Source organism: Epinephelus moara, chromosome 20, assembly GCF_006386435.1.
Source record: "Epinephelus moara isolate mb chromosome 20, YSFRI_EMoa_1.0, whole genome shotgun sequence".
Lineage (NCBI taxonomy): Eukaryota > Metazoa > Chordata > Actinopteri > Perciformes > Serranidae > Epinephelus > Epinephelus moara.
In genome coordinates, this window is record NC_065525.1 from 31,793,252 (window position 1) to 31,817,063 (window position 23,812).

At 41.7% G+C, this 23,812-nt stretch overlaps 1 protein-coding gene and 1 long non-coding RNA gene across 3 annotated transcripts in view; one reads left to right on the plus strand and one right to left on the minus strand.

Annotated features, from left to right (window-relative positions):
• The window catches only part of LOC126407643 (A disintegrin and metalloproteinase with thrombospondin motifs 20), a 109,746-nt gene that overhangs the window by 15,664 nt on the left and 70,270 nt on the right, over positions 1-23,812 (minus strand). For both annotated transcript variants that reach the window (XM_050072720.1, XM_050072722.1), the window contains 5 exons: positions 22,002-22,166; positions 21,074-21,343; positions 18,558-18,719; positions 18,126-18,302; positions 4,644-4,811 (listed from right to left, as the gene is read on the minus strand). In XM_050072720.1, coding sequence (XP_049928677.1) covers positions 4,644-4,811; positions 18,126-18,302; positions 18,558-18,719; positions 21,074-21,343; positions 22,002-22,166 — 942 coding nt within the window. The remainder of the gene's footprint in view (positions 1-4,643; positions 4,812-18,125; positions 18,303-18,557; positions 18,720-21,073; positions 21,344-22,001; positions 22,167-23,812) is intronic.
• LOC126407644 (uncharacterized) lies at positions 6,082-18,111 on the plus strand. The gene is made up of 3 exons (XR_007571810.1): positions 6,082-6,555; positions 7,442-7,495; positions 12,125-18,111. It is a non-coding gene; the product is annotated as an uncharacterized LOC126407644 (long non-coding RNA).

Genomic DNA, 23,812 nt, shown 5'->3' on the forward strand with positions numbered 1-23,812 from the left:
TCGGAGATCTTGCCTCCGGAAGAAGAGCGGAAGAGCCCTGGTTTCCGGTGCTAGGCTGTTTGTAGTCCGTGTGATATTGACCAATCACGTTTGAGCCGGCTGCAGGTGTTGCCAGGTTAAACGGCCCGTGCGGTGAACTAAGGAGGCGGAACATAATTGGCGTCACTGCAAACTCTGAATCCATCGCAATGGTTCAGCATATTTACTTATATATAAACGGAAGTCGGAAACGGAAATTCGCCTCCTCCGCCCAAATCAAACCGGAATGCCAAAAAATCGGGGGTCTGCCCCCAGAGGCTGTATCGCCGTCTGCCGGAAGTCAGACGCTGAATACAGCCGATGGGTTCCGAGAATGACTGGTAACTAACTGATTAATTTTAAGTAAAAAAAAGCAGAAGGACTTGAACAAGAGGTCTTTCCTTTTAGTCCTGCGCTCTACTGAACAAAGCACCATAGATTTAGAGGTGGTGAAATTTTAACGTTTTGTGCTGTAAATGCCTTTTATCTAATCTTCTGTTGGCTTTGCAGAAACACAGCCGGCTAGCCACATTATCAGGCTGAAACATAGCGCCCACTGCCCACCCTCTGGTCTCCTCTGGTTAGCCTATGCCGCTCTGCACACCACACTTGTCAGGTGGGAGATAGCTCTCAGCGCTGCTCATTCGCATGGTGCCCATCCTCCAGTTTCCCCGCAGAAGGCCCTAGTGGGTAAGCGGCTTCATTTTGATCCACAAAAGGCTTTAGTATGTTTACTACCGCTTACAGTGGTAGTTAACAATGAAAAAGGGGGTTTGCGGTTCAAAATTGAGCCGCTTATTCAGTGGAGTGATCTGAGGAGAGACCAGAGGGTGGGCACAGTGTTTCCACACCAGTGCTGTTGGGTCGGGATGGCGTTACTACCAGCAATCACCAAATAAGTGGCGCTGCTAGCTACTCTTTCAGCTACTCTACCAAACCAGGGTGCTGTGCAGTGCAGTAAACGGAGGATTGGCAAAATTAACCTATAGACCAAGGGAAGGCAATGCATGCAGCTCTTTAGCCCCTCGCCAGTGGCTCCCTGTGGCTTTGACAAAAAATTATATGGAGATTAATAAAGTTAAAGTATGAAATTATCCTAAACAGGCCACTGCAGAGTAGCCACCTTGTAGTAAAACACAACAATGAATGCTCATTTAGATCTATTAGTACTGTTTATAACATATAATTAAGACTTAACAGGCTGTGTTAGTTACATCACAAGGCTCAAATAGGTTTTGCTGCTCCAGACAGATTTTTTATTTATCTTTTATTTAATTCTCTTTTGACTGTCACCAAAGGTTGCCAACCTCTGCTAAAGACCAACATGCGTAACTGGTTGAAAATATTCTCAGTCAGTTAAAAGTTGACATCCATATTTGAAACGACTTTCTACCCCTGGAAGAAAAATATAAAATATATTTCATTTAATTTGGATGAACCAACCTTCTAACAGCAATCTAAAATACTTCACAGGAAAAACGTGTGCACAGCATTACAAATGACCACTAAAATGAGAAAAATTATTCTCATGTCCTCGACTCAATGGGCAGTCCAAACCCCCTCAGCTCCTCTAACATGTTGCCCATTACACCCCCAGTCAGAGGTGACTGAGAGGGCCGGGTAGCTGTGGAATAACTCAAACAGTGGGTGCTGAGGTTTCAAAGTTGTCACATGCATGGATATTAAGATATAAAACATGTCTTTATGCTCTAGTTGAGGATTTCATGGTTGCTGGTGGTATGCGGAGGAAGATGATTGCTTCCAGACACCAGCGGGAGAGAGTGAGTGAGAGGGGAGGTGGACACCCTCAGAGAGTAGGGAGTGGTAAGAGTCTTGTGGAGGGAGGAGGACATGGGTCTTCATGGACCTTTTGGGATTTAACAGTTACTTGGAAAGGAGGAGGGATATGGTTGATTTTCAAACAGGGGATGAAACGACTTGAAAAAGTCTCGGTATTTTTGAAAAAAAAAAAATAGTGATCAGGAAATATTGCTCAGCCAAGGGGCGGCTGATACGATGTGGTGAAAGCATATTCACACATGATACACACCTTAGAGCAACTAAAACTAATAGTTTTTATTTCACCAGTGGATCCCATGATTGTATGTGAAAGGGGTCACTCATAGTAATGAATCACAAACATTTATCACCCTCTGCAGAGCTTTATAGTGTCTTTTTTTACCCATTATTTTAGTTTTCCAGCAAGTAACTCGATTGTTTGGTTCACTCTTTGTCTCATTTAGCAATATGAAGTTGATAATACATCAGTGCTCGGTTCTCAGATGTTTCTCAAGCCTCTGAGCAACTTATTGGGACAACTTCTTGAAATTGGTCCAGTGTTGAGCGAGAACACTGCAGTGGAACCACTCAGGGCACTGTACTGTCAATGTATGTCCACTAAAAGTCATTGTTTTTGCCACTCACAGGCTCAAGTTGTTATTCTAAGAGTCTGACAACATTATGGAAAAGATCTCTACAGATACAGACCCTTTGTTAAATAGTAAGATCCTTTTTGTTTGAACCAAAAACAGCCCCAATATCGCCATTGCTAAAGCCACCAGACTCCATTTAAATAAACAGTAATTTTATCATTGTGACACACACTTCATTCAAAGCTGACAGAACAAAACGAAACTCACATAAACCATCTTGGTTTGTCTTTCCACTGTTCTAATAATCACCGACTACTGGTCGAAATAAACCTTTAATTCAAGTTAGATGTGAAAAGTGAGAGGATGGACAGACATCAGAGAAGCAGCGGGATAAAACAGTTTTTGGAGCTAAAATATTTTCACATCTAACTGGGTGAATTAAGAGTTTATTTGACCAAACAAGAGCTGGTGATTGTTGAAACAGTGGAAAGATGAACCAAGGCAGTTTTTGAGAGTTTTGTATTGTTTGTATTTGTTAGTATTGTTTCCTTCGACTTTGAATGAAGTGTGTTTTCTTATGACAAAAAAAAAAAAAGCCATTTTGGGGCTGTTTCTAGGTAAACAATTGGATCTCACTCTTTAACAAATAGTTTTAGCTCTGTAGGGATCCTTTCCATAATGTTGTCAAACATTTAGAATTTAGAATAACAGTCTGAGCCTGTCAGTGGCAAAAACAAGCACGTTTAGTGGATGTGCATTAGGGCTGCCACGATTAGTCAACTAATCGATGACTAATCGACTATTAAAATAATCGGTGACTATTTTAGTAGTCAACTAATCGTTTTGAGTCATTTTTCATAGAAAAGTACTGTTAAAGTACCTCAAAAAAATCTTATTGCAGCTTCTTACGTTCAAATATTGGCAGCTTTACACACTCTCCCATGATGGTGAACTAAAACCCTTTGGTGTGAGTACAAAACAAGACATTAGATGACATAATTTTGGGGTTTGGGAGAGACAGACCGACATTTTTCAACATTTTAAGACATTTTTCGATAAAATGATTAGTCGACTAATCGAAGAAATAATTGACAGATTAGTCGACAATTAAAATAATCGTTAGTTGCAGCCCCAATGTGCATTGGAGGTATATTTGCCCAAAGTGGTGACATTGCAGCGTGTTTCGTGGCTTCTGGCTGTAGTGCTCTCGCTCAATACTGGACCAGTTTCAAAAATTTGTTCCCATTGGTCACTTAGACACAAAAACATGAAACATCCAGGTTGAAAAAATCAAAAGATACCATTTAAGGGGCAACTGCTGGAAGCTCTTTGTATTTATTGTGTATTTTTGAACAAACAATATGCTTGTTTATCAATGGAATCTGACAGATAGTGACAAGCCATTGCTCCTTCCATTCTACTCTCTGTCTTAAATAAATTCAGTTTTAAATATTTTCCTCCCTGTGGGATCTCGACGTGACTTTCAGCCAAAACTGTGTTGCAGCTACATGCATTTCCTCTTGGTAGCAACTATAGCGGCTTTGTGGTCGGCTCCACAATGACTGTGACCTCACCCCCCTGGTGACTTCTCTATGCGTGGCCTTTACCCTGCCAGTGTCTGGGTGCGCTAGTGTACAATGGTACAGAAACCTGCTGTGCTTCAGGACGTGTGTCATTCTTAACATCCCGCTTTCATCTGTATGGGAGGCCACGCTCGGCTGCAGCTGCAGCTCTGGATCTCCATGTTTACTGCGTTTCATTAAGATAGCGTGTTTTGAGCAGCAAAGACATTCTTAATAAGATTTAGTGTATGGAGTGTGATTTACATGAACAAGCTTTTGTGTGTCACGTAACACACAATGCTCTTGAATGACGCTGGTCAGTGTGTGGTCTGACGAAAAGCTTCAAAAGAAAAACTCCTCGGCGCAAAGCTCTACTGTAGATTACACAACTATTTCAACACTTTGAATCTTTCAAACCCGACTAATCTTAATGTCAAGTGCACCACATAAACAGTTTTACAAATCCAGCCTGTGGTGTTTAGCTCACACTTGTGGAAATGACACATTACTCTTGACCAAGAATAAACTGAGTGGTGATTGGTGTGTACATGTCCTACATCTGCAACCTCTGGGAAACCTTCTGCTGTGTTTGTGTTTCAGCTGCTAGCAGCAGTTACTGTTAGTACGCTCCCTGAGAGAGAGCCTGGGCTATTTTGTGAGCCGGAGGAGATGGCGAGAAGAGCAAACATACCTCCCTCCACCTGTTGGCCTTCCAAGTGGGGCATCCCCGCGCCCGACAGGCCTTCTGTGTCCGCGGCCGAGGCAGATGACTGCAGTGTTCCTCCTCTATTTTGGTTTGGTTCTGATAAACACAGGCTATCTCCCGCTGCTTGGTCCCCCGACCACAACTCACTGAACACTGGAGAGGGAAGAGAGAAGGGGGATGGGTGTTGGGTGGAGAATAAGACAAAAGAAGGGCATGTTAGCTGAAGAAGATCATAGCTTTCAGTATCTACTGATAGTGGTCATAATCATGGATACAAAAAGGTATAACCAAATGTAATATTTAAATGCTGTGAGAACCAGGGATAAAATTTGCCTCTCGAGAATGGAGACAAAAAGGAGCTCAACAAAGCCATTGAAATAAACATTGGTGAATTACAAAATGCTTTTCTCAGATCATTTAAACCTCAACTCATGAGCACTCAGTTCACCCGACAGCTTCCTTGTTGCATTTCATGGCCAAGTGAACACACTGCAAACAAATCTAACTAAACAACTTAAATGGATTTCACCAAAAGCTTTTGTCAAACACTCACACGCTGATGGAATGCAGCCAACTATTTAACCTGTAAACACAGGAATTACTTTTAGAGCTGCTGTGAACGGCAGAGGCCGAGGCAACAGGAAGAACAGACGCAAAGTGAAACACGGATGCATGGCGAGACAATCATCTGGTACGAATAAGGTACTCAGAAGCACTTCAGGAGAGCTCGGGAAACGACGACGAAGAAGAAAGAGGAAAAAAAACACGATGAATAAAAACCAGACACCCTGATGACAGCTCTGAAACAGGCCTGAGATTGTAGATGAAAATATTCTAGAGTCTTCAGTCCCCATGAGGCCAGACAGCAATTAGGGTGCCCGCTATTTCTGCTTGACGAGTGAGCGCCCCCATACAAAGCCACTCCAAAAATGGCGGCTGGAATCGAATACACAAGACGAGGAGAGTTGCATTTTGTCTTAGCGTATTTTCCAGTCCAGATAATAAACATAATATTGCATTGTCCCCTAATTATGATCTCAGAATGTTGCATAACACCAAACACACACATTTTTTTCCTGTGTGCTCATAGTACCAATCATACGACAGATGATGGACCATGGAAACCTAAATATCTTCTAGGATTTTGTCATTTCTTTCTCCAGTTTCTAGAAGCTACAAGCCATTTCTTATTTAAAAAGAATACTTCTGATCAAGGTTTGAGTTTCTATTTGAACCCTTCAAACAAAGCCAGCTCCAGCCTTTTCTTCTTAAGTGTGGTGCGGGCTGTGGTTGACACTGCACACACACGCATCATACGCATTGTAATTACCATGGCATTTTAAACACAGGGCTGGCTCAGCTGACGGAGAACATCAAAGCAGAGGCCGGAGCTGAGTGACTAGTCCTGAGCATGGCAGATTCACATACCCGCTGTGCACACTCACTCAAAAATGATAACAGAACTCCCTCTACCTCAGACAAGAGCAGAGACAGGCAAACATTTTGGAGGTGAGGAGGGAGAGGGGGGTGAGGTGGAGGGCAAGCCCCTCCTTACGGCTGTAAAAGCAGGAGGAAAAAAAAAGAGACCGGAAAAAAAAAAGGGAGGAAGAAAGGAAATCGCAGCCATACGGGCTGCGCTCCCCCAGCTGAACTGTATCTGCATTTCAACGGTGGGAGAAAAGACGCTATACGGCGAGGTGCTCCTCCCTCCGCCCTGCCAACCTCATCTGTCAGCCATTAGTTAATCAGGGCTGGTAACACAGAGCACAGAGAGCTGGCACAGCTCGTGGGACCAGAGGACAGCTTCACCTCTGAGAGCAAGAAGAGGGCAAGGACTCAGGGACCTCTGCTTCACCGATCTACAGCTGGGCTGCTTCACTCACCAGCACCCATTCAGGTAAGACTATTCCACTTATCACTTACTTTCAGCCGCTACAAGTGTGACATGTTGCCATCTAGTTGCTTGAAAAATAATGGTGCATGTATTTGGAAAATGTCAAATGTAAAATGGATGGTTTGAATGTCCTTTTAAAGCTGGTTCCTTATTATTATTACTGCTTGGTAATCTGATAGTATGTGGTGCCTTGTACTCATGTAAAGTGACTTTATCTGAACTTTAATATGTCATATTCAGCTTAAACAGATTATGCGGGTGCTCTGGTGTTACTCAAATGTGTTGCTGAGGTGTGAGACCAGGTGTTTTGAATATATGGAAAGATTCTCACTTTAACGTGAGGAGAGGAGATGAGCGACTCCTTGAGCAAAAACACATAAATCAATGGGTCACACGGGAAATGAAACACTCTTGAGACAGATCTGCCCGCCCACATTGTCCCAGCAATTAATTTCACATGATGAGGCAGGTTAAATCTACTATAATCCGGTGAGGTCCATCTTGCGGATTACTATAAAATGGGATGACTCAACTGCTTTTGTGAAACAAGTTTCCTCCGAGCAGAGCAGAACTTCTGCACAGAGACACATAATTGATATTTAAAGCCATCCATAATGAACAGGCAGCTCTAAATTATTCTACTTAGTGGCTCCAAAGCGGCTCCCTTGATTTCACAGCTCTGGAACAAATCACATAATTGAGTGCGAAACCAGCCCCAGCTAATTCATGACTTTTCTACGTGCTATAAAACCATAAAACAGCCTTTGGAGTTTCGATGTCTGACTTGGATTCAGCCAACAGAATGTGATTTCACACAGGCAGATTTCTTCTAACAGGATAACCAGACTGATATCAGATACTTTTTGTGAGCATTATTGTCTTTGTCTAGGACTGGCAGGCGTCAACCTCGACATGACCCCACCCACTGCTTCACTGTGAACAGGTAAGCCAATAGGACACATGGAAACTGTTAGGCATCCAAGAGAAACTCCACTAGAGTTTAAATATCTGTCACTAAGCCAATATGGCCATCAGAGCAGCTAACACTGTACAGTACCTCACACAGAGAAGGCAAACTCCACAAAACCAACAAAGATCAGAACTGCTTTGTGTGTACATGTGCATTTATTTGATCACTGATCGCTACAGCCTGCTGCAGTGCATGAAAACATTTATTACTGTGAGAACTATAATTATGCTACAAAGGTTTTTTTTTGTTTGGTGATGAAAGCAGAATCGAGGGTTTTGAAAACAATGGTTTATGTCGGGGCTTCGAAATCAAAAAGAGCCTCGTAAAGATCATAATGTGAGTTCTGCCAGACGTCAGGTTGTAATAAATGTGATGTGATAAATGCCAGATCAGTTGTAAAGATACCTGTATTTAACATTATTGTTTGACATGCTGTTTTTTCACCTTGCTTCTTAACCACTCTGATAATGTCCTGCGAAATAATTAAATTATGAACAGGACTACAGCCAGGTTAGAAATAGACCGTGCACGCTGAGACGGAATAGCGCATTATGAAGTGTAAAGGTTGTTAAAAGCCAATTTAGACCACAAATGAGTCTTTTTTTGTGATGTTTCCTATATTTAGTGATTCTAAGTGAGACCATATCTTAAAATGTGAGAGCCAAGGTCGAATTCCAATCACATTGCAGCACGCTCGCAATGCAAAAGGATGGTAATACCAAGCATATGGTAACTGTAGTTACATAGACTCTTCAAAGGAGCTCAGTGTTGACCCGGAGCAAGAACAAACTTGCAAGTGCAGACTGTGAAGGGAGTGTAGAATTATACCCTGGGCTACATGTTGTCAAGGCTGTGAGATACAGAAAGAAAAGATAACTGCTCTTTATAGTCGACCATGCAAAATCTTAATTTATCTGCACACCGAAATCAGGCAGGGAGCAAGTAGTAATAGTTGGGAACTGAATGCACTTTAAGATAGCGTCGTGTCTTTTGTTAAAGCTTAATCACCATGTTCTCTGGTGCATAGATTAAACTGCAAATCAGAGAAAGAGGGAGACAAGACGGGGGGGGGGGGGGGGTAAAAGGTTCACAGAACATTCAGGCTGCTTCTCTGTTCATGGTCTTGTTTTGCAGGGAGGTTTCAAAGACAGAAGTCAAAACAACACATGTTGTCAACATGGGAACAGCTGGTAAGAGCGGCGTCATGGGGCAGAGGAATGTCAAGAGTCATAGATCTTTTATCCATCAGGCCAAAATAGCTACCCGGACTTGTTTGAAACCACGCACGGGAGCAGTGTGAAATTTATACATCCAACTCACCTCACACTAACCTTTACTAACTTTATCCATGACCAATCTCACAACATGCTTTGAACTATAGAAACCAGATGATGAATTTAAAAAAGTACATGCAAATATATCCACGAGCAAAATACAGATATCCCTTGCTGACAGAACAGTCCAGTGCAGTGATGGATTTCAGCTGTGACAAGTTGATTTTGCCGTATTATTCATCGCAGGATGGGACTGATTGTGTGATGTGGAAATAATTTCCTGCCTCTGTCAATGCAGTTCCTGACAGACAGCTGCAGGAGCTGCAGCGTACTTCTGATTGGCGAAAACTAAACAGTATATTCTGCGCTCCATGCCAAGTATGACTTTGCCATCTTTTAAGAGTTAAATAAACAACCGGTTGAGTAGGCATATACAGTTTCTCCAACACAGTTTCCTTTTTAAGTCAACACCACTCAGAAAAGATACACCAAGAAACCATAAGTCAAAACCAAATGACAAAACAGACGTGTTTTTTCGTCTGTCTAAACATTCCACTGAGAGCTTTTTCCATTACCGTGTTATACTGAAACATGCAGCGCTGCTCGAATCAGTGTTCTGCTGCAGATGGGAACGAGGGATAACTTTAGAAAACTTATTATAAAGACAGAACTTGAAATATACAACAGACCAGCCGTAAGGTTATAAAATAGCGACCTTTGGCACAGAACGTTCAAGTCTGAGTCCCTCTTCCTGCTAAATGTTGCACAGCTGCTTTTCTAATCTGTCATAGCAGCCAGCTTGCCACAGCTTGCATACAGGGAAGTCTGGAAAAACTCCAAACGGGATGATCCTGACCTTGCATTACAAGGACAAGAAAGATAAAATATAGAGCAAGTGATACAAGAGAAGAAGAAGATTTTTTTACATTGTGTTTTCATAGTTTAAAAAAAAAAGGAAATGGATGGAAATCAACACCTGGTATGTGTGTCTTATTACCACATATCCAATATCCAATTCATGGCAGCATTATAGAGGCAACAGGGAGCTTTTGGTACTTAAATCCAAATTGCAGTGTTTACCAGAATTGCTGTTGCTTTTTATACATTACCACCCAAACCCCTTTGTCCACTGTGCCTCTTTGAAGTAGTGCTAAACCTGTGCCTGATCTCAGCCAAGTCCATGGGTCCTTGATGTCAGACAAAGGCCTCCATCAGAGGAAAAATCAACCCAAAACTAAACAAATAAATAAATAAAAGCAGTTATTCCTGACATATCCTGCCAACCCAGTCGCTAGAAAAAATGCTGGCATATACGTTTCTGCAAACTACAGATACATTTTGCACGTTGTCATGTAGCAGATACGTTGAAACTTTACATTTCAACAACACTGTGGTTCACATGTGGTTAGGGTTAGGCACAAAAACTCTTGGTTATGGGTGGCACAATGGGGGGCACAATCTCGGCAGGAAACCAAGCAAGGGATCGCTACAAAACATCCACGCTTGGTGCCTAAAAATCTGCTGGAAACAGCAACGACTAGCTAAACACACAGCTGGTTTTGTTGTTTTTTGGTCTCGAACAGTGGTCTGCAGCTTGACAGCCATCTTGCTTAGGTGTAGCACCATCCACCATGTTCCCCTGATGACAAAATCAACATGTAGATTACATCTCTTCAGACGTACAAATGTAAAGTATTCGTGGTTTGCAGAAATGTAAAATGCCAAAACTGTCTTCTGGCGACTGGGCTGACGCTGCCTGGTCAATACACGTCAAGCTCAGCTACAGAGGATCTTCATCTGTCTACAACATCAAAAACAAACATCAGGTTTTGGCTTCAGCCCGTCAGACTAAACAAGGAGGGCCTTCTGTAGACTCAACGGTTTTCAATGATGGTAAACTCTCAAAACAAGAGTTGGTAAGTAACAAAAGATAGAGGCATTGGTAATGTTCATTGTTGGGGTTGATATTAAGCTATACAAAGAATAAGAGAATAAAAAACACACACCTCATGGAATTATAGCACTTTGAACATTAAACTATTTTTGTTATCATTGGTTTTTGTTTGCATGTCACTTATTTGCACTATTTTTCAGTGTCTCATAAACAAAACAATTAACCAAAAATAATTGGCCGATTAATTCACAATGACTAAATCCTTCAGTGCAGCCTTAGAAATAATCTGTGCACAAATACTCAAGGGTGGATTTTTCCTTTGCATGTTGGTGTCTTTTACTATTAAGCGGAAATTACTTCGATGAATGGTGCATCAGGCACTGACTGACATACTGGAATTTCCTCACATCTGTGGACCAGTGGCCTTGCTAACATAGAACCATTAGAAACAGACCCGACAGGTAGCTAACTCACAAGGAAAGTGCAGCACACGCAAACTTAAATAGTACGATACAAGTACAGCTAAGTCTCTGACCCTCTACAGTGCAGCTAAACATCACACAGTCTTGTATGTTGGAGTTGAAATGGAGGGCTATTAGCTCCTTGTTACCTAAAGTGGGCTTGAACACCTAATCTATCACTGCCTCTCCCTTAAGAGGGCGGAAAAAGCTCAAACTCCATTTCACTCCATCAACTTGATACCATCGACAGGCCCAAACAGGACCAGGCCCCAGCAAGTCTGACGCGGTAGCCTCATGTGAGAAGAATACATATTTAAGTGGAGTCTAAGAAGCGACTCCTAGAGGCTTAAAAACACTTTATAATACCTGGCCGACGAGTTGAGGAAAAGCAGGCGCTCTACCTGTGTCAAAGTGAGGCCATGTTCCCTATTATTCGATGAGCCTGGGCTACACCGACCTAAATGCTTCCAGACTTTCACGCCCTGTCTCCTCTCATTCCATCTCACTGCATCTGCTCCTAACTCAGATCACCCACAAAATAACATCTAGCCTCACTAGATGGGCTGCTCTCTTAATTTCTTCCAATGCCCTGCACAAACGCACTGTGGTTCCGAGTCAACTCTGATTCCTTCAGATACGGTTTTGCTCCTACAGGCATTAATATCACCGTTTAACTGCTCTCTAAGCTACAATAAATAGTGAGGATGTTTATGCAGGTGCTGGCAAACAAAATCTATGTTACGGTGGGTAATATGTTAACTTTATGTTATCCGACTGCTTGACCTACACAAGCCTTCCATTCCTAATGTGAAAGCCATGCTGTGATCCAAATATTTTGAATCTTCAGATAACATCTCGCAGCATCTGGTTTTCTGCCTCCCAAGTCTTAGTGGTTTGCCAGAATCTGCAGGCCATAGTGCTTGACTTTTAACCAGCAAATCATCAACTGAACTATTTTGCTTTCTCTCAAAAGGCCGAATTGAAACATTATCTCCCGACTCAGATTTAAATTAAAGCCATGACAAGAAGAAGGGGGGACCTTCCAGCCACCGCCTCGATCGCTCACACTCGACTGGCATATGGGCAGCATCAGGAAACGCAAGCCCCAATGATGTCACGACCGTCTGACCCCGGGGTGACAGGTTTGGAGGGTGTTCTTGCCCACTGCCCCCCAGGCCAAAGTCAAGTATGTCAACGTTGTGCATGTGGGTTTCATTTGAAGCAGCGTGATTAGTTCACAGACGCTCAACTGCGACCCCCCCTTCCTCCTCCATGGGAAACCCACTCTCGACAGGAAACGGTATGTTTTTGTTAGCAACAAACAGGCATAAATTACAAAAATGGAGCCTCGGTTGCCAATTCATCACACACAGCCTTATTGTTACTGCTCGCACACGTTTGACATCGACATTGCTTTTAAGGTAATTACTATTAGTTAATGATATTTGCATTCCTGATCGTTTATGTTGAACTGTGTCTGCAATCATGAATTTGTGCAATAAATGTGATAATTGCTTCGTGTCTTTTCTTCTTTATATATGACAAATGTGTTTTGATGATTTGGAAAATGAACGCAGCTTTGACGACTATCAATCAAGATAATAAATGATTAAACATCCAGGGAGAAAAATGGAGGCAGATTACTTTGGGGAAACAAACTAAAGCAAAGATTTAATTACATTTAAATTGTACTGCTGTTCTGTTAGTGAATGCCAACATATAAAATTACTCTTGTTGGTCAAATGTTTTTGAAGGAGTAATGCACATTTGTGAATATTGTCAAGATGGTAGCATACCATCATTAATAAAGCCATTACCTCTTAACAAGGTTTATTTCCAGGATTTTAGCCTACGTCTGGAACACGAGAGGAAATTTAACGACTTGTCAAAAATGTCTTACAAGTAATGATATCTGTAGCGTAATAAATACGTGAACTAATTTCCCAAGAGGTGATTAAGCAGTATGAATAATGAGGATTCTTTCTCGTGTTTTCATGTGTAAGATACATTTAAGAATACATGTATATATTGACGAGCTGCTGCTGCAAACTGATGTGACTGATACTGCCGGTGCAAGTTTTTTTATTTCGCATAGGCCTGCTACGGACAGAAGAGGCCACTGCACAAGGTAAGACGCACTCGGAAGCCATGGGAGATATTTTGACAATGTTACATAATACAAGAACCCCCGGACTACTTTATCCTCCTCTGGCCTCTGGAAGAGCATCCCCCACACGTTTGCCATTTCACTAAGACAACGTTTAATTTTTGGTTCCATAAAAAGATTAAAATGTTTAAAAGATTGTATGAATGCTTGCTGTAATATCTGATAGAGGGGTTGGTGTATAAAGGTAATTTGATAGCCAATGTTTGCCTCTAATTTAAGTCATTTAGTTTAATTACGTGTATGCTTCACTACATAGAGCTATGTTAAAACTCTGCTGGTTAATTAAAGGTTTGCATTTGTATATTCTTGTAATATGATCTGTATTGAGTGGTTTGAAGGCTATGGTAAAGTATTTACTTCAGTTACTACAGTATTTTAATATACAACCTGATATATTCTCACACAGGTGCTTTAAAAAGCTATGTTAATGTGTGTTTTCCTTCAACGAGTGACCTCAGGACAATACCAAATACATAATTCAATAAGCAGCTTTCTGTAAATACTAGCTTTCCAGGGGCTTTCTCTTGGATCTCCTCAGCTAAACAACCCTTGCCAGCATGCATTAATACCAATTATTGTTGTAGTAAAAGTAAAACTTTGTCGGTCTCCTGCCAAATGCGTTACAGAGAGCTCCATTAATGCAATGGTAAACAGATGTGCCACCCAGCGCCAAAGTTTGATTTGGACCGTATATGTTTTCTCCAGGGAGATTACAAAATAAAATGTGAAAACGCATAAAAGGAAAAGGCCTGCAGGGTTTTTACACAACGTTATGCAGAGGTATGTGAAGTGCTCCAGATACTATAGACGCAGATTTTAAGTATGCCCCCCAAAGACTGAATTATTATAAGGATTACTGAAAAAGGCTGCTATGAAGTCAATTGAGGGTCAAATACCAAAATACCACATAATGACCTACAAGTCAAGTTCTTGCTATGAGCTGTTTACAGTACCTCACCTACACACTATACACTGCATAAACTGTACTATGCATGCACCGCAGCATATCACTGTACTATGAAACTACTGTGTATAAAAGAACTGCTTTCCACTCTTAAAGCAATAAACTATAATCTAAATGTTACTTTTCTGCAGTGAACTGTGTCTTATTTTGTTTTCCCATCCTGTACTGCTGCTCCCCAGAGAGACATCTGCAGGATTTATATGTGTTCATAACCTAGCATAAGTCGAGCTCAGCCTGTTGAGTACAAAGCAATTGCTCAAGCTGTTAAAGGTACAGTCCTGTATTTTGTTTGCCGGCAAAATATCGCATTGAGAAACAACACAAATGTCACAGTTATGTTTCTTTAATAATCTTTACAATGGGAGAAAGCTAATTCAACATGTTTATGTATTTATGCACGTGAATGAAATAAATAGCAAAAAAAAAAAAAGAACAACAACCAACCAAAATATGCAAAATAAAATAGAGTTGTCCCATTGAGTTTGGCAACTTTGCACCATAGGGTTAGAACAATTGAAGGAGTGGGTGTGAAACTGCCATGGCTGAGGAGTCTTGGTTGTAGTGGAAGTCTTGGTTGAGAATGACACACACACACACAGCGAGAAAAGCAAAGGAACAAAGAAGGAGACTGCATACATCCTTACTGAGAGGATGCCGACATAAATACAGACCCAACTGCAACACTTCACCTGAAATATGTGTCACGATAGTTTCACGTTGCCTTAACCAAAACATAATTCACACGTCACAGTTTAAAACTGCTCGCAGGAGCCTGAATCTGCAAAGCTGCACCACCACTGCAAAGTGTCAGAGTGCCTGACTCAGAGTTAAACACAGACTGTACATGGCAAAAATACTGTAACTCCTGCTTTGAGTGAGCTGCACATTTGCTGGGATAAGTAATAAGTTGTCACAGAGCTTTTAAACTCTGACCTTAAGGTGTAACTTGATGCCTGGCTGAACAGCAGTATGCAATTGCTTAATTGCACCTGCAATCACATCTATCAGTGATGTCAAGGTGCACTGACACACCATGGAGTACACCTCTACATCACTGCAGCAAGGCAGGGGTTAAAGGGATAGTTTGGGTTTTCTCAAGTGAGGCTGTATGGGGTCAATAGTCAGTGTATTACATGCAGTAGATGTCTGTAGGCGTGGCCCCAGATTGGAAAAGCATTAGGAGAGCTGACACGGAAGCTGGACAATGTACTGCTGTGGAGGGGGCAGCAACAAAACATATTTTAGCCACTTAAAGATGTCCCACCTAAAAAAAAGTATACGCTATACCACCAAACCCCATTGACAAAAACAGTCATTTTGGCTTGTTGTATACAGCAGCTGCTGGTTTACCGCTGCCTCATTCGGTTGGTTAGTTTGTGCTATTTTGTGACTGAACTAATCCTTTTAAATGCCAAAGTCACACAATAACACAAACAATATACATTTTTGAATCAGTGGTAGACCAGCAGCTCCTGTGTTTAGGAATGCTAAATCACTGTTTTTCTCAATGGAGTCTGGCTTTGAAGAGAGCACAGATGACGGCTTCAGTTCCTCGTCGGAAATTGTTGTTTGACAATAAGATAAAGCTAAAACTTGCTAAATAGGTGGCTTTAGGTGGCTAAAATAGATTTTATAACTGACCCACCCACAGCAGTACATTGCTTAGCTTCCGTGCCGACTGACATCTACTGTACTGTATGTGACACACTGAGTACCTCAAACAACCCCACTTCAAAAGCTCTGAACTGTCCCTTTAAACACCAAAGGTCAGAAAAAACAAGATTTTCAGCAGGTGTTTAGTTGCTCTTTAAGGCTATAACAAGTAAAAGCAATAGGAGCAGCTTTGTTGGACCTTATTATTGAGATAAAAATCTGCTCTGCACGCTTTATTCTGGCCGACTAGCCCGGGAGATTCAGACGTATATAATGTTGTGATGCAGTAAACTGCCAAGTATTAATAGTTTCAACCTGCTTGCTTATCCCAGTGGCATGATGTTTCAAGTTCACACTGGAAACAAAGCTGGCTGTAGATTCTGAGAATGTATGTGACTCAGTACAACAGGGCCAAAGCCACTTATACGGGATTGTTACCCATAAGCCTTTATGGTTGCCCTCGGAGTGTTGATATCACTGATCAGGACACATGGCTGCAGACACTGACGGAAGTGGCCCATCATCTTTGCATTGGTAGCGTTCAGGTGACGTGTGTATAATGACAAATAATTCAAGTAAAGTGTTGCATCAATGTAGACTGGAACAAAACATTAAAGCTGCAACAATTAATAATCTACTGTAAACAAATAAATAATTTTCATTTGAAAAAAAAAAAAAAAAAAAAAAAATCCTTCAGAAATACAAAAACTGGCCAAAGGAATAAAGAGACACAGCAACAAATGACTCGAACTTTATAAGGCGGAGGTATCTGTGTGCTTTAGTTTGCTTTATGGACGACGATGAAAGCTGAAAAGAGAGCGTCTCGATGATAACCCCGATTTACTGCACGGACAGTTTCGTGTTCAGTAAGCTGCGCTGATGCTGCTTACCATTGACAGAATAAATAAATTCATTCTAAGCCTGGAAATATGATAAAACTCTTAATCTTCATGATACCGACAATGCACCATTATATAATGTTAAATTCAATAGCACCTTATCATAAAGAATATTAACATGACTATGAATTGCATTTTAAAGTTGCTGTTTTTGTTCATGCACTCATCCAAAGTGCCCCCCCGACAACCATTTTTGTGACATTTGACAAAAACAACTGTTGTGCCCGATGGCTTGATTGTATATTAAGTAAGAACCAGGTATAGGAAAATGAATGGTAATTACAGTGTAGTTAAAAGCATTAGGCCTGTTTTCCTATGTGATACAGACTACATCATATACTGTTAAATATACTGTTGAAACTTAAAATAACAGTTAATATCTTAAGATATTGCAATTCTGCATTGTAAGGCACTTACTTTTAACGTAGTTTTTGGGATATTATTTTTTCAGATGTATTTGTATCTTTTGTTTGATAGTTTTATTTACTTCTGTGATCATTTAAAATAGTTTACCCTGACAGAGATGAAGCCATTCTAAATTGCAATTCAACTTAAGTAAAAAAGACATTATCAAAAATACAAATGAAACATGTTTTGAAAATATTTTCCTCTGTACAAACTGTATGTACTCATCGAGAGATACGAGAGGTCTGACCAAGAGCACCAGCGAAAATATTAAATAGAATATTCAGTAACCAAAACTAGCTACTCGAAAAATAAAATCATACTGTACAAAGATACACATACAAAATGCACCGACAGTCATTTGTTGCTGTTCAATAAAGGTCATAATATTAACTCTTATACACAAATATACACTTGTGTACTTGGGATACAGGGTGAAGACAGCAATAACAACACAGAACATTTACTTCACGCCTCATATATGAAATAAATATGTTCTAGAGTTACGCTTCTACAAATATATGGCATTGCTGGACAACACTGTCCTGATTTATGGGTCTTAATTTGGAGCCTTAGCTCGAAATGGGATCCATGTGTTTTTAATGATCCCTTAAGTGGAGCAGCATTGTGTTTTTGTGTATTTTTTTTTTCTTGATTCTAATCAGCACCATGCCACTGCAGGGCCCATCTGGGTGGGCTGAAGCTGAGCTAGCCCACAGTGGCGCTAGATACCCAGCGCTCACTCCGGGATCTCCTACAGTGTGAGGCTAAAGACACACTCAGTGCACACGTCTGAAGTCATTTTAGCACACGATGTCTACTCACAGTGACGCGCCCTCAGTGAGGAAGATAAGTGTTGGAGGAAAACGAGTTAGTACTATCGTACCGGCTTCCATGGTCGGCGGTGCCAGGAGGCAGAGCCTGGGCAGGGCTGCAGGTTGCATTGCTCCATGTCGGGCGGCTTGTCGAGGATGTCACAGTTGTAGTCGTTGAGCCTCTGGCCGTTGGGCCTTTGACAAACCACCAGGCGGGTCCTCCTTCCTCCACCGCAGGTCTGGGTGCACTGAGGATAGCAAACAAAACATTCTGTTTAATGATGTTATAGTTTCAGCAATGACTTTATAACAGCTGTTTCAGACTGAGGTTGGACGAATGCCTGTCTTTGGTACAACAAGTGATAAGACAGAGACAGACAGACAGACAGAGAAGACATAACAGACGATAAAACACAAAAACATGTATGGGAAATGTAACAAGGTTCACAATGAGTGAGTGGAAGAGTATGACAGAGTATTTCCAACTCTAAATATAACCTCACCTCTCCCCAGACGCCGTAGTTCCACAGAGGACAGGGTCCAGAGTCGCAGCCCTTAGACTCGGCAGGTTTAACCCTCTCATCACAGTAGCTGTTGCTGCGTCCATCGGCATCCTGACAGACCACCACTCGCCTCTGGAAGCCTCCTGCACAGGTACTGGAGCACTGCAGGGCACACAGTGTGTCAATGAGGCTACGATACATGCATACGCAAAGGTACAACAGATGCTTTGTGCATAAAAGGCCTAGTATGAGTAATTAAACACGACTTCTTAGTAAGATGATTGGGATGATTGGGATGGCTGGAATGGACGAAACTCAACTTCCATTCATTCATTATTCGTACTACTTATCCCAGGTGACATCACAGGGCTGACACATAGAGATAGACAACCATTCACACTCATATTCACACCTACGGCCAATTTAGAGTCACCAGTTACCCTAACCTGCTTGTCTTTGGACTGTAGGAGGAAGCTGGCAAACACAGGGAGAACATGCACACTCCCGCACAGAAGGAGCCGGCCGTCAAGCCTCTTGCTGTGAAGCGACAGTGCTAACCACTGCATCACCGTGCCGCCCATTCAAGCCTCAGTTAATAATTTTTTTCTGACACTAATTACTTTATCCCACAGTTTTCGATGCTCAAGTTTTCAGCCAACATGCATGTCTGGTCCTTAAATTCAGGTCCTGACTTTTAAAAAAAAATTGTTGGGAAACAATCTATCCCAGATACATGACAAGTTTTTATCATGTCATTAAGTTCTACTTGATGAAGAAGGCTGTGTGATATGATGGAAAGCTCCAGCAAACGCCAGTAGTCTATCATCTAGCATATTACGGCATGGTGAAGGATTTTACAGATTCTGCTGAAAGATATAAGGTAAGAAATAAGTGTTTACAAACCAGAAAAGGGTGCACAAATATAAACACAAACACATATGCGACACACAACCTGCTGAATTTACTTGAGCAGAGCTACACTGTTCAAAAAGACCCTCCAAACATGGAAAACATCAGTCCATGACGGACAGTCTCGAACACTGGGCAACACAGCCTTCAACAGAGCAGTAGGTGCACTCTGCATCCAATTAAAATGACACATCCCCACTGTCAACGGGAGTGAGCACATTCAGTGCTCTCTATATGTGAGGGAGGACAGCGCACAGTGAGACTCAACAGCAGTGCTTCCAGTCAACTTCATTATGTGAGACTGAACAGGGCAGTGGGATGAATGCCTCTGCTGGGGGGGAGGGAAAGGTTGGTGTCAGGAGAATATAACAAAGTTCTTGTCTTGGCTTGGCTTTAAAGATAAAACCCAACTAAACATCTATGGCTTTCACACAAACATAAACTAGATCTCAAAAGTCAGTTTCACAGTAGAATAATCAGGTCTTTGGCCAACATTAGCTGCAAAATGTTGTCAATTATCCTCCAGCATGGAGCAGATTTTGTCTTAAAAGCTGGGCTCTGTTTAAATGAAAACTTAAACGAAACTGAGCACACACAAACAAATATGAAAACATGAGCACAATCTCAGCGTGAAAAACCACGTACCATACAACAGCAACAGATTTAATCAACCAAAAACTGAAGGCCCTCAGGCATCCTGGAGGTGATTATGGGTGACATTAAAAGCAAGAATCACCCATTACACCTCCATCATGTGAGGCAAAAAATTGCTCTTTGCTCTATTTGCTCTAGTGTTCGGATAAGGTCTGTTCTGGGTACACAAGAGCAATTTCATGGCAAAACATATGCCAAAAAAGGCACCATGCAAGCGAAACTATACACAGGAGCCCCTATTCCAACTGCACCAATGCACCTAATTTGGCACAAGCAGATTCCTTGCAGATGTGAAAATACCAGACACGGTTAAACACAAAAAAAAGACCTTGAGCCTGACAAAAAACCCGCATTGTGCCTGCTTTTTTGACAATTTGATTCAAGGCCAACGACATTAAGAGAATCTGGAACTGCCCCAAACCATGTGAGTGTGTTCCTGCCCAATCAATTTCAGACTAAGTATCAAAGCTCTACCTTGCGGTAATTTAGAATATTTCTTGGTTACACAGCTGTATAGAGTGTCTATACGTACACTGACACACCATATACATATACATATACACTCTGCAGTCCTTAGCATTACATCCTGTCCTTTGGTGCTGTTTGTAAAGTCCTTGACCATGTATGGCCCTCTGCCCTGAGAAATGAAAACATCTGCTACCTGCAAGTGTGTTCACAAGAGTGTGTTTACAGACACACATGAACACAGTCTTCATGCAAACATGGTATACATACTATGTATCATGTTGGCCAAACATAAAAACATCTAATTCTTCATTGGCTTTCTAAAGAAAGTCATGTTAGGTGTGCTAACAGGGAATCAGGCTCGATAAGAAGATCTTAACTGATAGTAAAGGATGCAATGTCCACCTAGGATTTCTAAAATGATTCTTCCACAATGCAAAATACTTCTGCACATCCATATTTCCCCAAAGATCACATGCTGAACATACTGCGCCCCAGGGTCCGGTCCTCCACTGGTTGTCTGCTGAGGGCACATTCCAGCTGCTGTGCCCAGGATGGCGCCCTGGGTCCTGAGGATATCCGTAGGGCTGGTCGTTGATGCGCTGACGGTGGTAGATGGAGGAGCAGGGTACAGCGGTGCATTCTTGTTCTGTCGCAGGTTTCTCATCCGGGTCACAGAAAGACTGATCCACTGGCTGGTGGTAGTTAGAGCACACCACCTGTCTGGTGCTTCTCCCAACGCCGCAGGTCACTGAACACTGGGGACGGGGGAGAGCAAGGTGTTTAAAACCGAGGTGAGGGTTCAGGACTTATTAAACTACTGATTTAACAAATAAACAGTAATTTAGTCTTCAAAAAGAATTCCCATTTTCCTCTAATTCTGTCACAAATAAGATTTTTGTAGGAGATTTTCCAGGTTCTACATCAGCCCATGGTTTGGGGACTGTTGTTTTTATTGACTGCTGCCATTTATTGCTTCATGATGTGAAGCCCGATGAGTCTGTAACTGAATACAACGGAACCTGAACTCAACCTAATATGACATGAATTGAACAAACTTGAGACTTTGTCTTTAGAGAAATTTCCTTTGGGATTTTATCTTTAGAAGGACTTCATCTCACATGAACACTTGATTAAAAGATCATGGCAGTATCTGTAGATCATCCTTGGCTCCTGAACTGCCAGTTAAACAAACACCGCTGGTCTTTCAGTGACATCATAACAGCTTTTGCTTTTTTGCCATGCTGACATTCACAAATTAATACTTGACTGTCGAAGATCACAGCAGAACCAAATGCGCACTTTGTTTCAGGGTCATTTTGACATTATGGGAAAAACAAACTGAGTGATGACTGAAAGTCTCCGCAGTGGAAAACATCTGTATTGATTGGACACAGTGTTGAAAGTTTTACTCACAGGAGACCACTCCCCGGCACGCCATTGGCCACACGGGCTGAAGCAGGCGGAGGACTCCGGGGGCCTGGGCAAGTGGGCGCAGTGCGACTCGTCAGCCACTCCTCCTTGGGCATCTCTGCAGCTCACATAACGCGCCCGCTTCCCCTTGCCGCAGGACACCGAGCACTGGAGGACAAGCAGATACAAGCAGAGTTGGGATAAATATTTGTCTTAAATGTTTGTATCATGTGGTTTTTAAAGTGATGCCATTAGCTGCATTCTACTTTCCTGACTCAAAATTACGGTAGAGGTAGAGTGCAACTGTTTAGAAAATGCACCACAAAACTGACTGGTTTTAAGTGACATGTAAGCTATGCCATACAAAGCAGCAGCCCACAATGGTAATGAGAGCATACTATATACTGTACACAATATATAGCATGTATCTATGGGTCTATAGTACCTGTAGTAAACATATAATTACCCAGATATTGTATAAAGTTACATTGGTAAGCTGCAATTATGTTCAATTTGAAGTTACCAGACGGCCCCTTGTTTCTTACAAAAGCATACAAAATGCATGTGAAAAAAAATCAGCATTCCTAATGATTTATTTCATCAGTTTCTGTAAAGGAAGAGGATTTCTGATCACTTTTTTAATGGTTAAAAAGTTTCTCCACCACAACGCAAAAAAAATTCAAATTCAAGAAAGTTGTTTTTCTTATTTTAGGATGATTAAATCTTCCTTTTCAATATTTTCTTTTTCAGTATTTCTACTTTAGCTAACAAATAGTTACACTTTTTTAAAGGGACAGGTCACCCCAAAATCCAAAGTACATTTTTACTCTTAACTGTAGTGCTGTTTAGCAATCCAGATTGTTTTGGTGTGAGTTGCAGAGTGTTGCAGATATCTGCTGTGGAGATGTCTGCCTTCAATATGCTAGCAAGTTACTCTCGATCAGTGGTTTCCAACTGGTCCGGCCACGAGGCCCTGAGTACACAGTTTAATATCATTCATTCATTCATTTTCAGTAACTGCTTATCCTGTTAGGGGTTGCTGGGGGCCGGAGCCTATCCCAGCTGACACTAGGCGAGAGGCAGGGTACACCCTGGACAGGTCACCAGACTATCACAGGGCTGACACATAGAGACAGACAACCATTCACACTCACATTCACACCTACGGACAATTTAGAGTCACCAGTTAACCTGCATGTCTTTGGACTGTGGGAGGAAGCCGGAGTACCTGAAGAAAACCCACGCTGACACAGGGAGAACATGCAAACTCTGCACAGAAGGGCTTCCCCATCCTAGAGTTTCAACCCCCCACCCTGCTGTGAGGCGACAATACTAACCACTGCACTACCGTGCCACCCACAGTTTAATATAATCAGCATCATACTTGGGTTTGGCTAAGTCATCAAGCTAGTTTGCTGTCTCTGTCAAGTACCTGTCCGTTCTCTCACTCATTCTACAGCAGAAAACGTTACTTCAAAATAAAAACTCTGTGCCAGAAATTCACTGTGCGTCAAAATAAAGTGTGATTTTTACAAACTTGACATGTTTGCGAGTCACTTGCGGACCATTCAGAATGGACGTGCAACCCACTTTTGGACCACAACCCACCAGTTGGGAACCACTGCTCTACAGTATGAAATACTTTGCTTGTTTATAGAGATGGATGTTTTGCAGTTGAGTAATACTTCCTGTCATGTGCTCACCTTGTGAGAAATAACAGTCATTTCTCAGACTGTAACAGATAAGGCAACATTTTTGTGGATTTTTTTACCTGCTGTCACAAATAAAGGCATTTATGTTTTTTCTCTACAGTT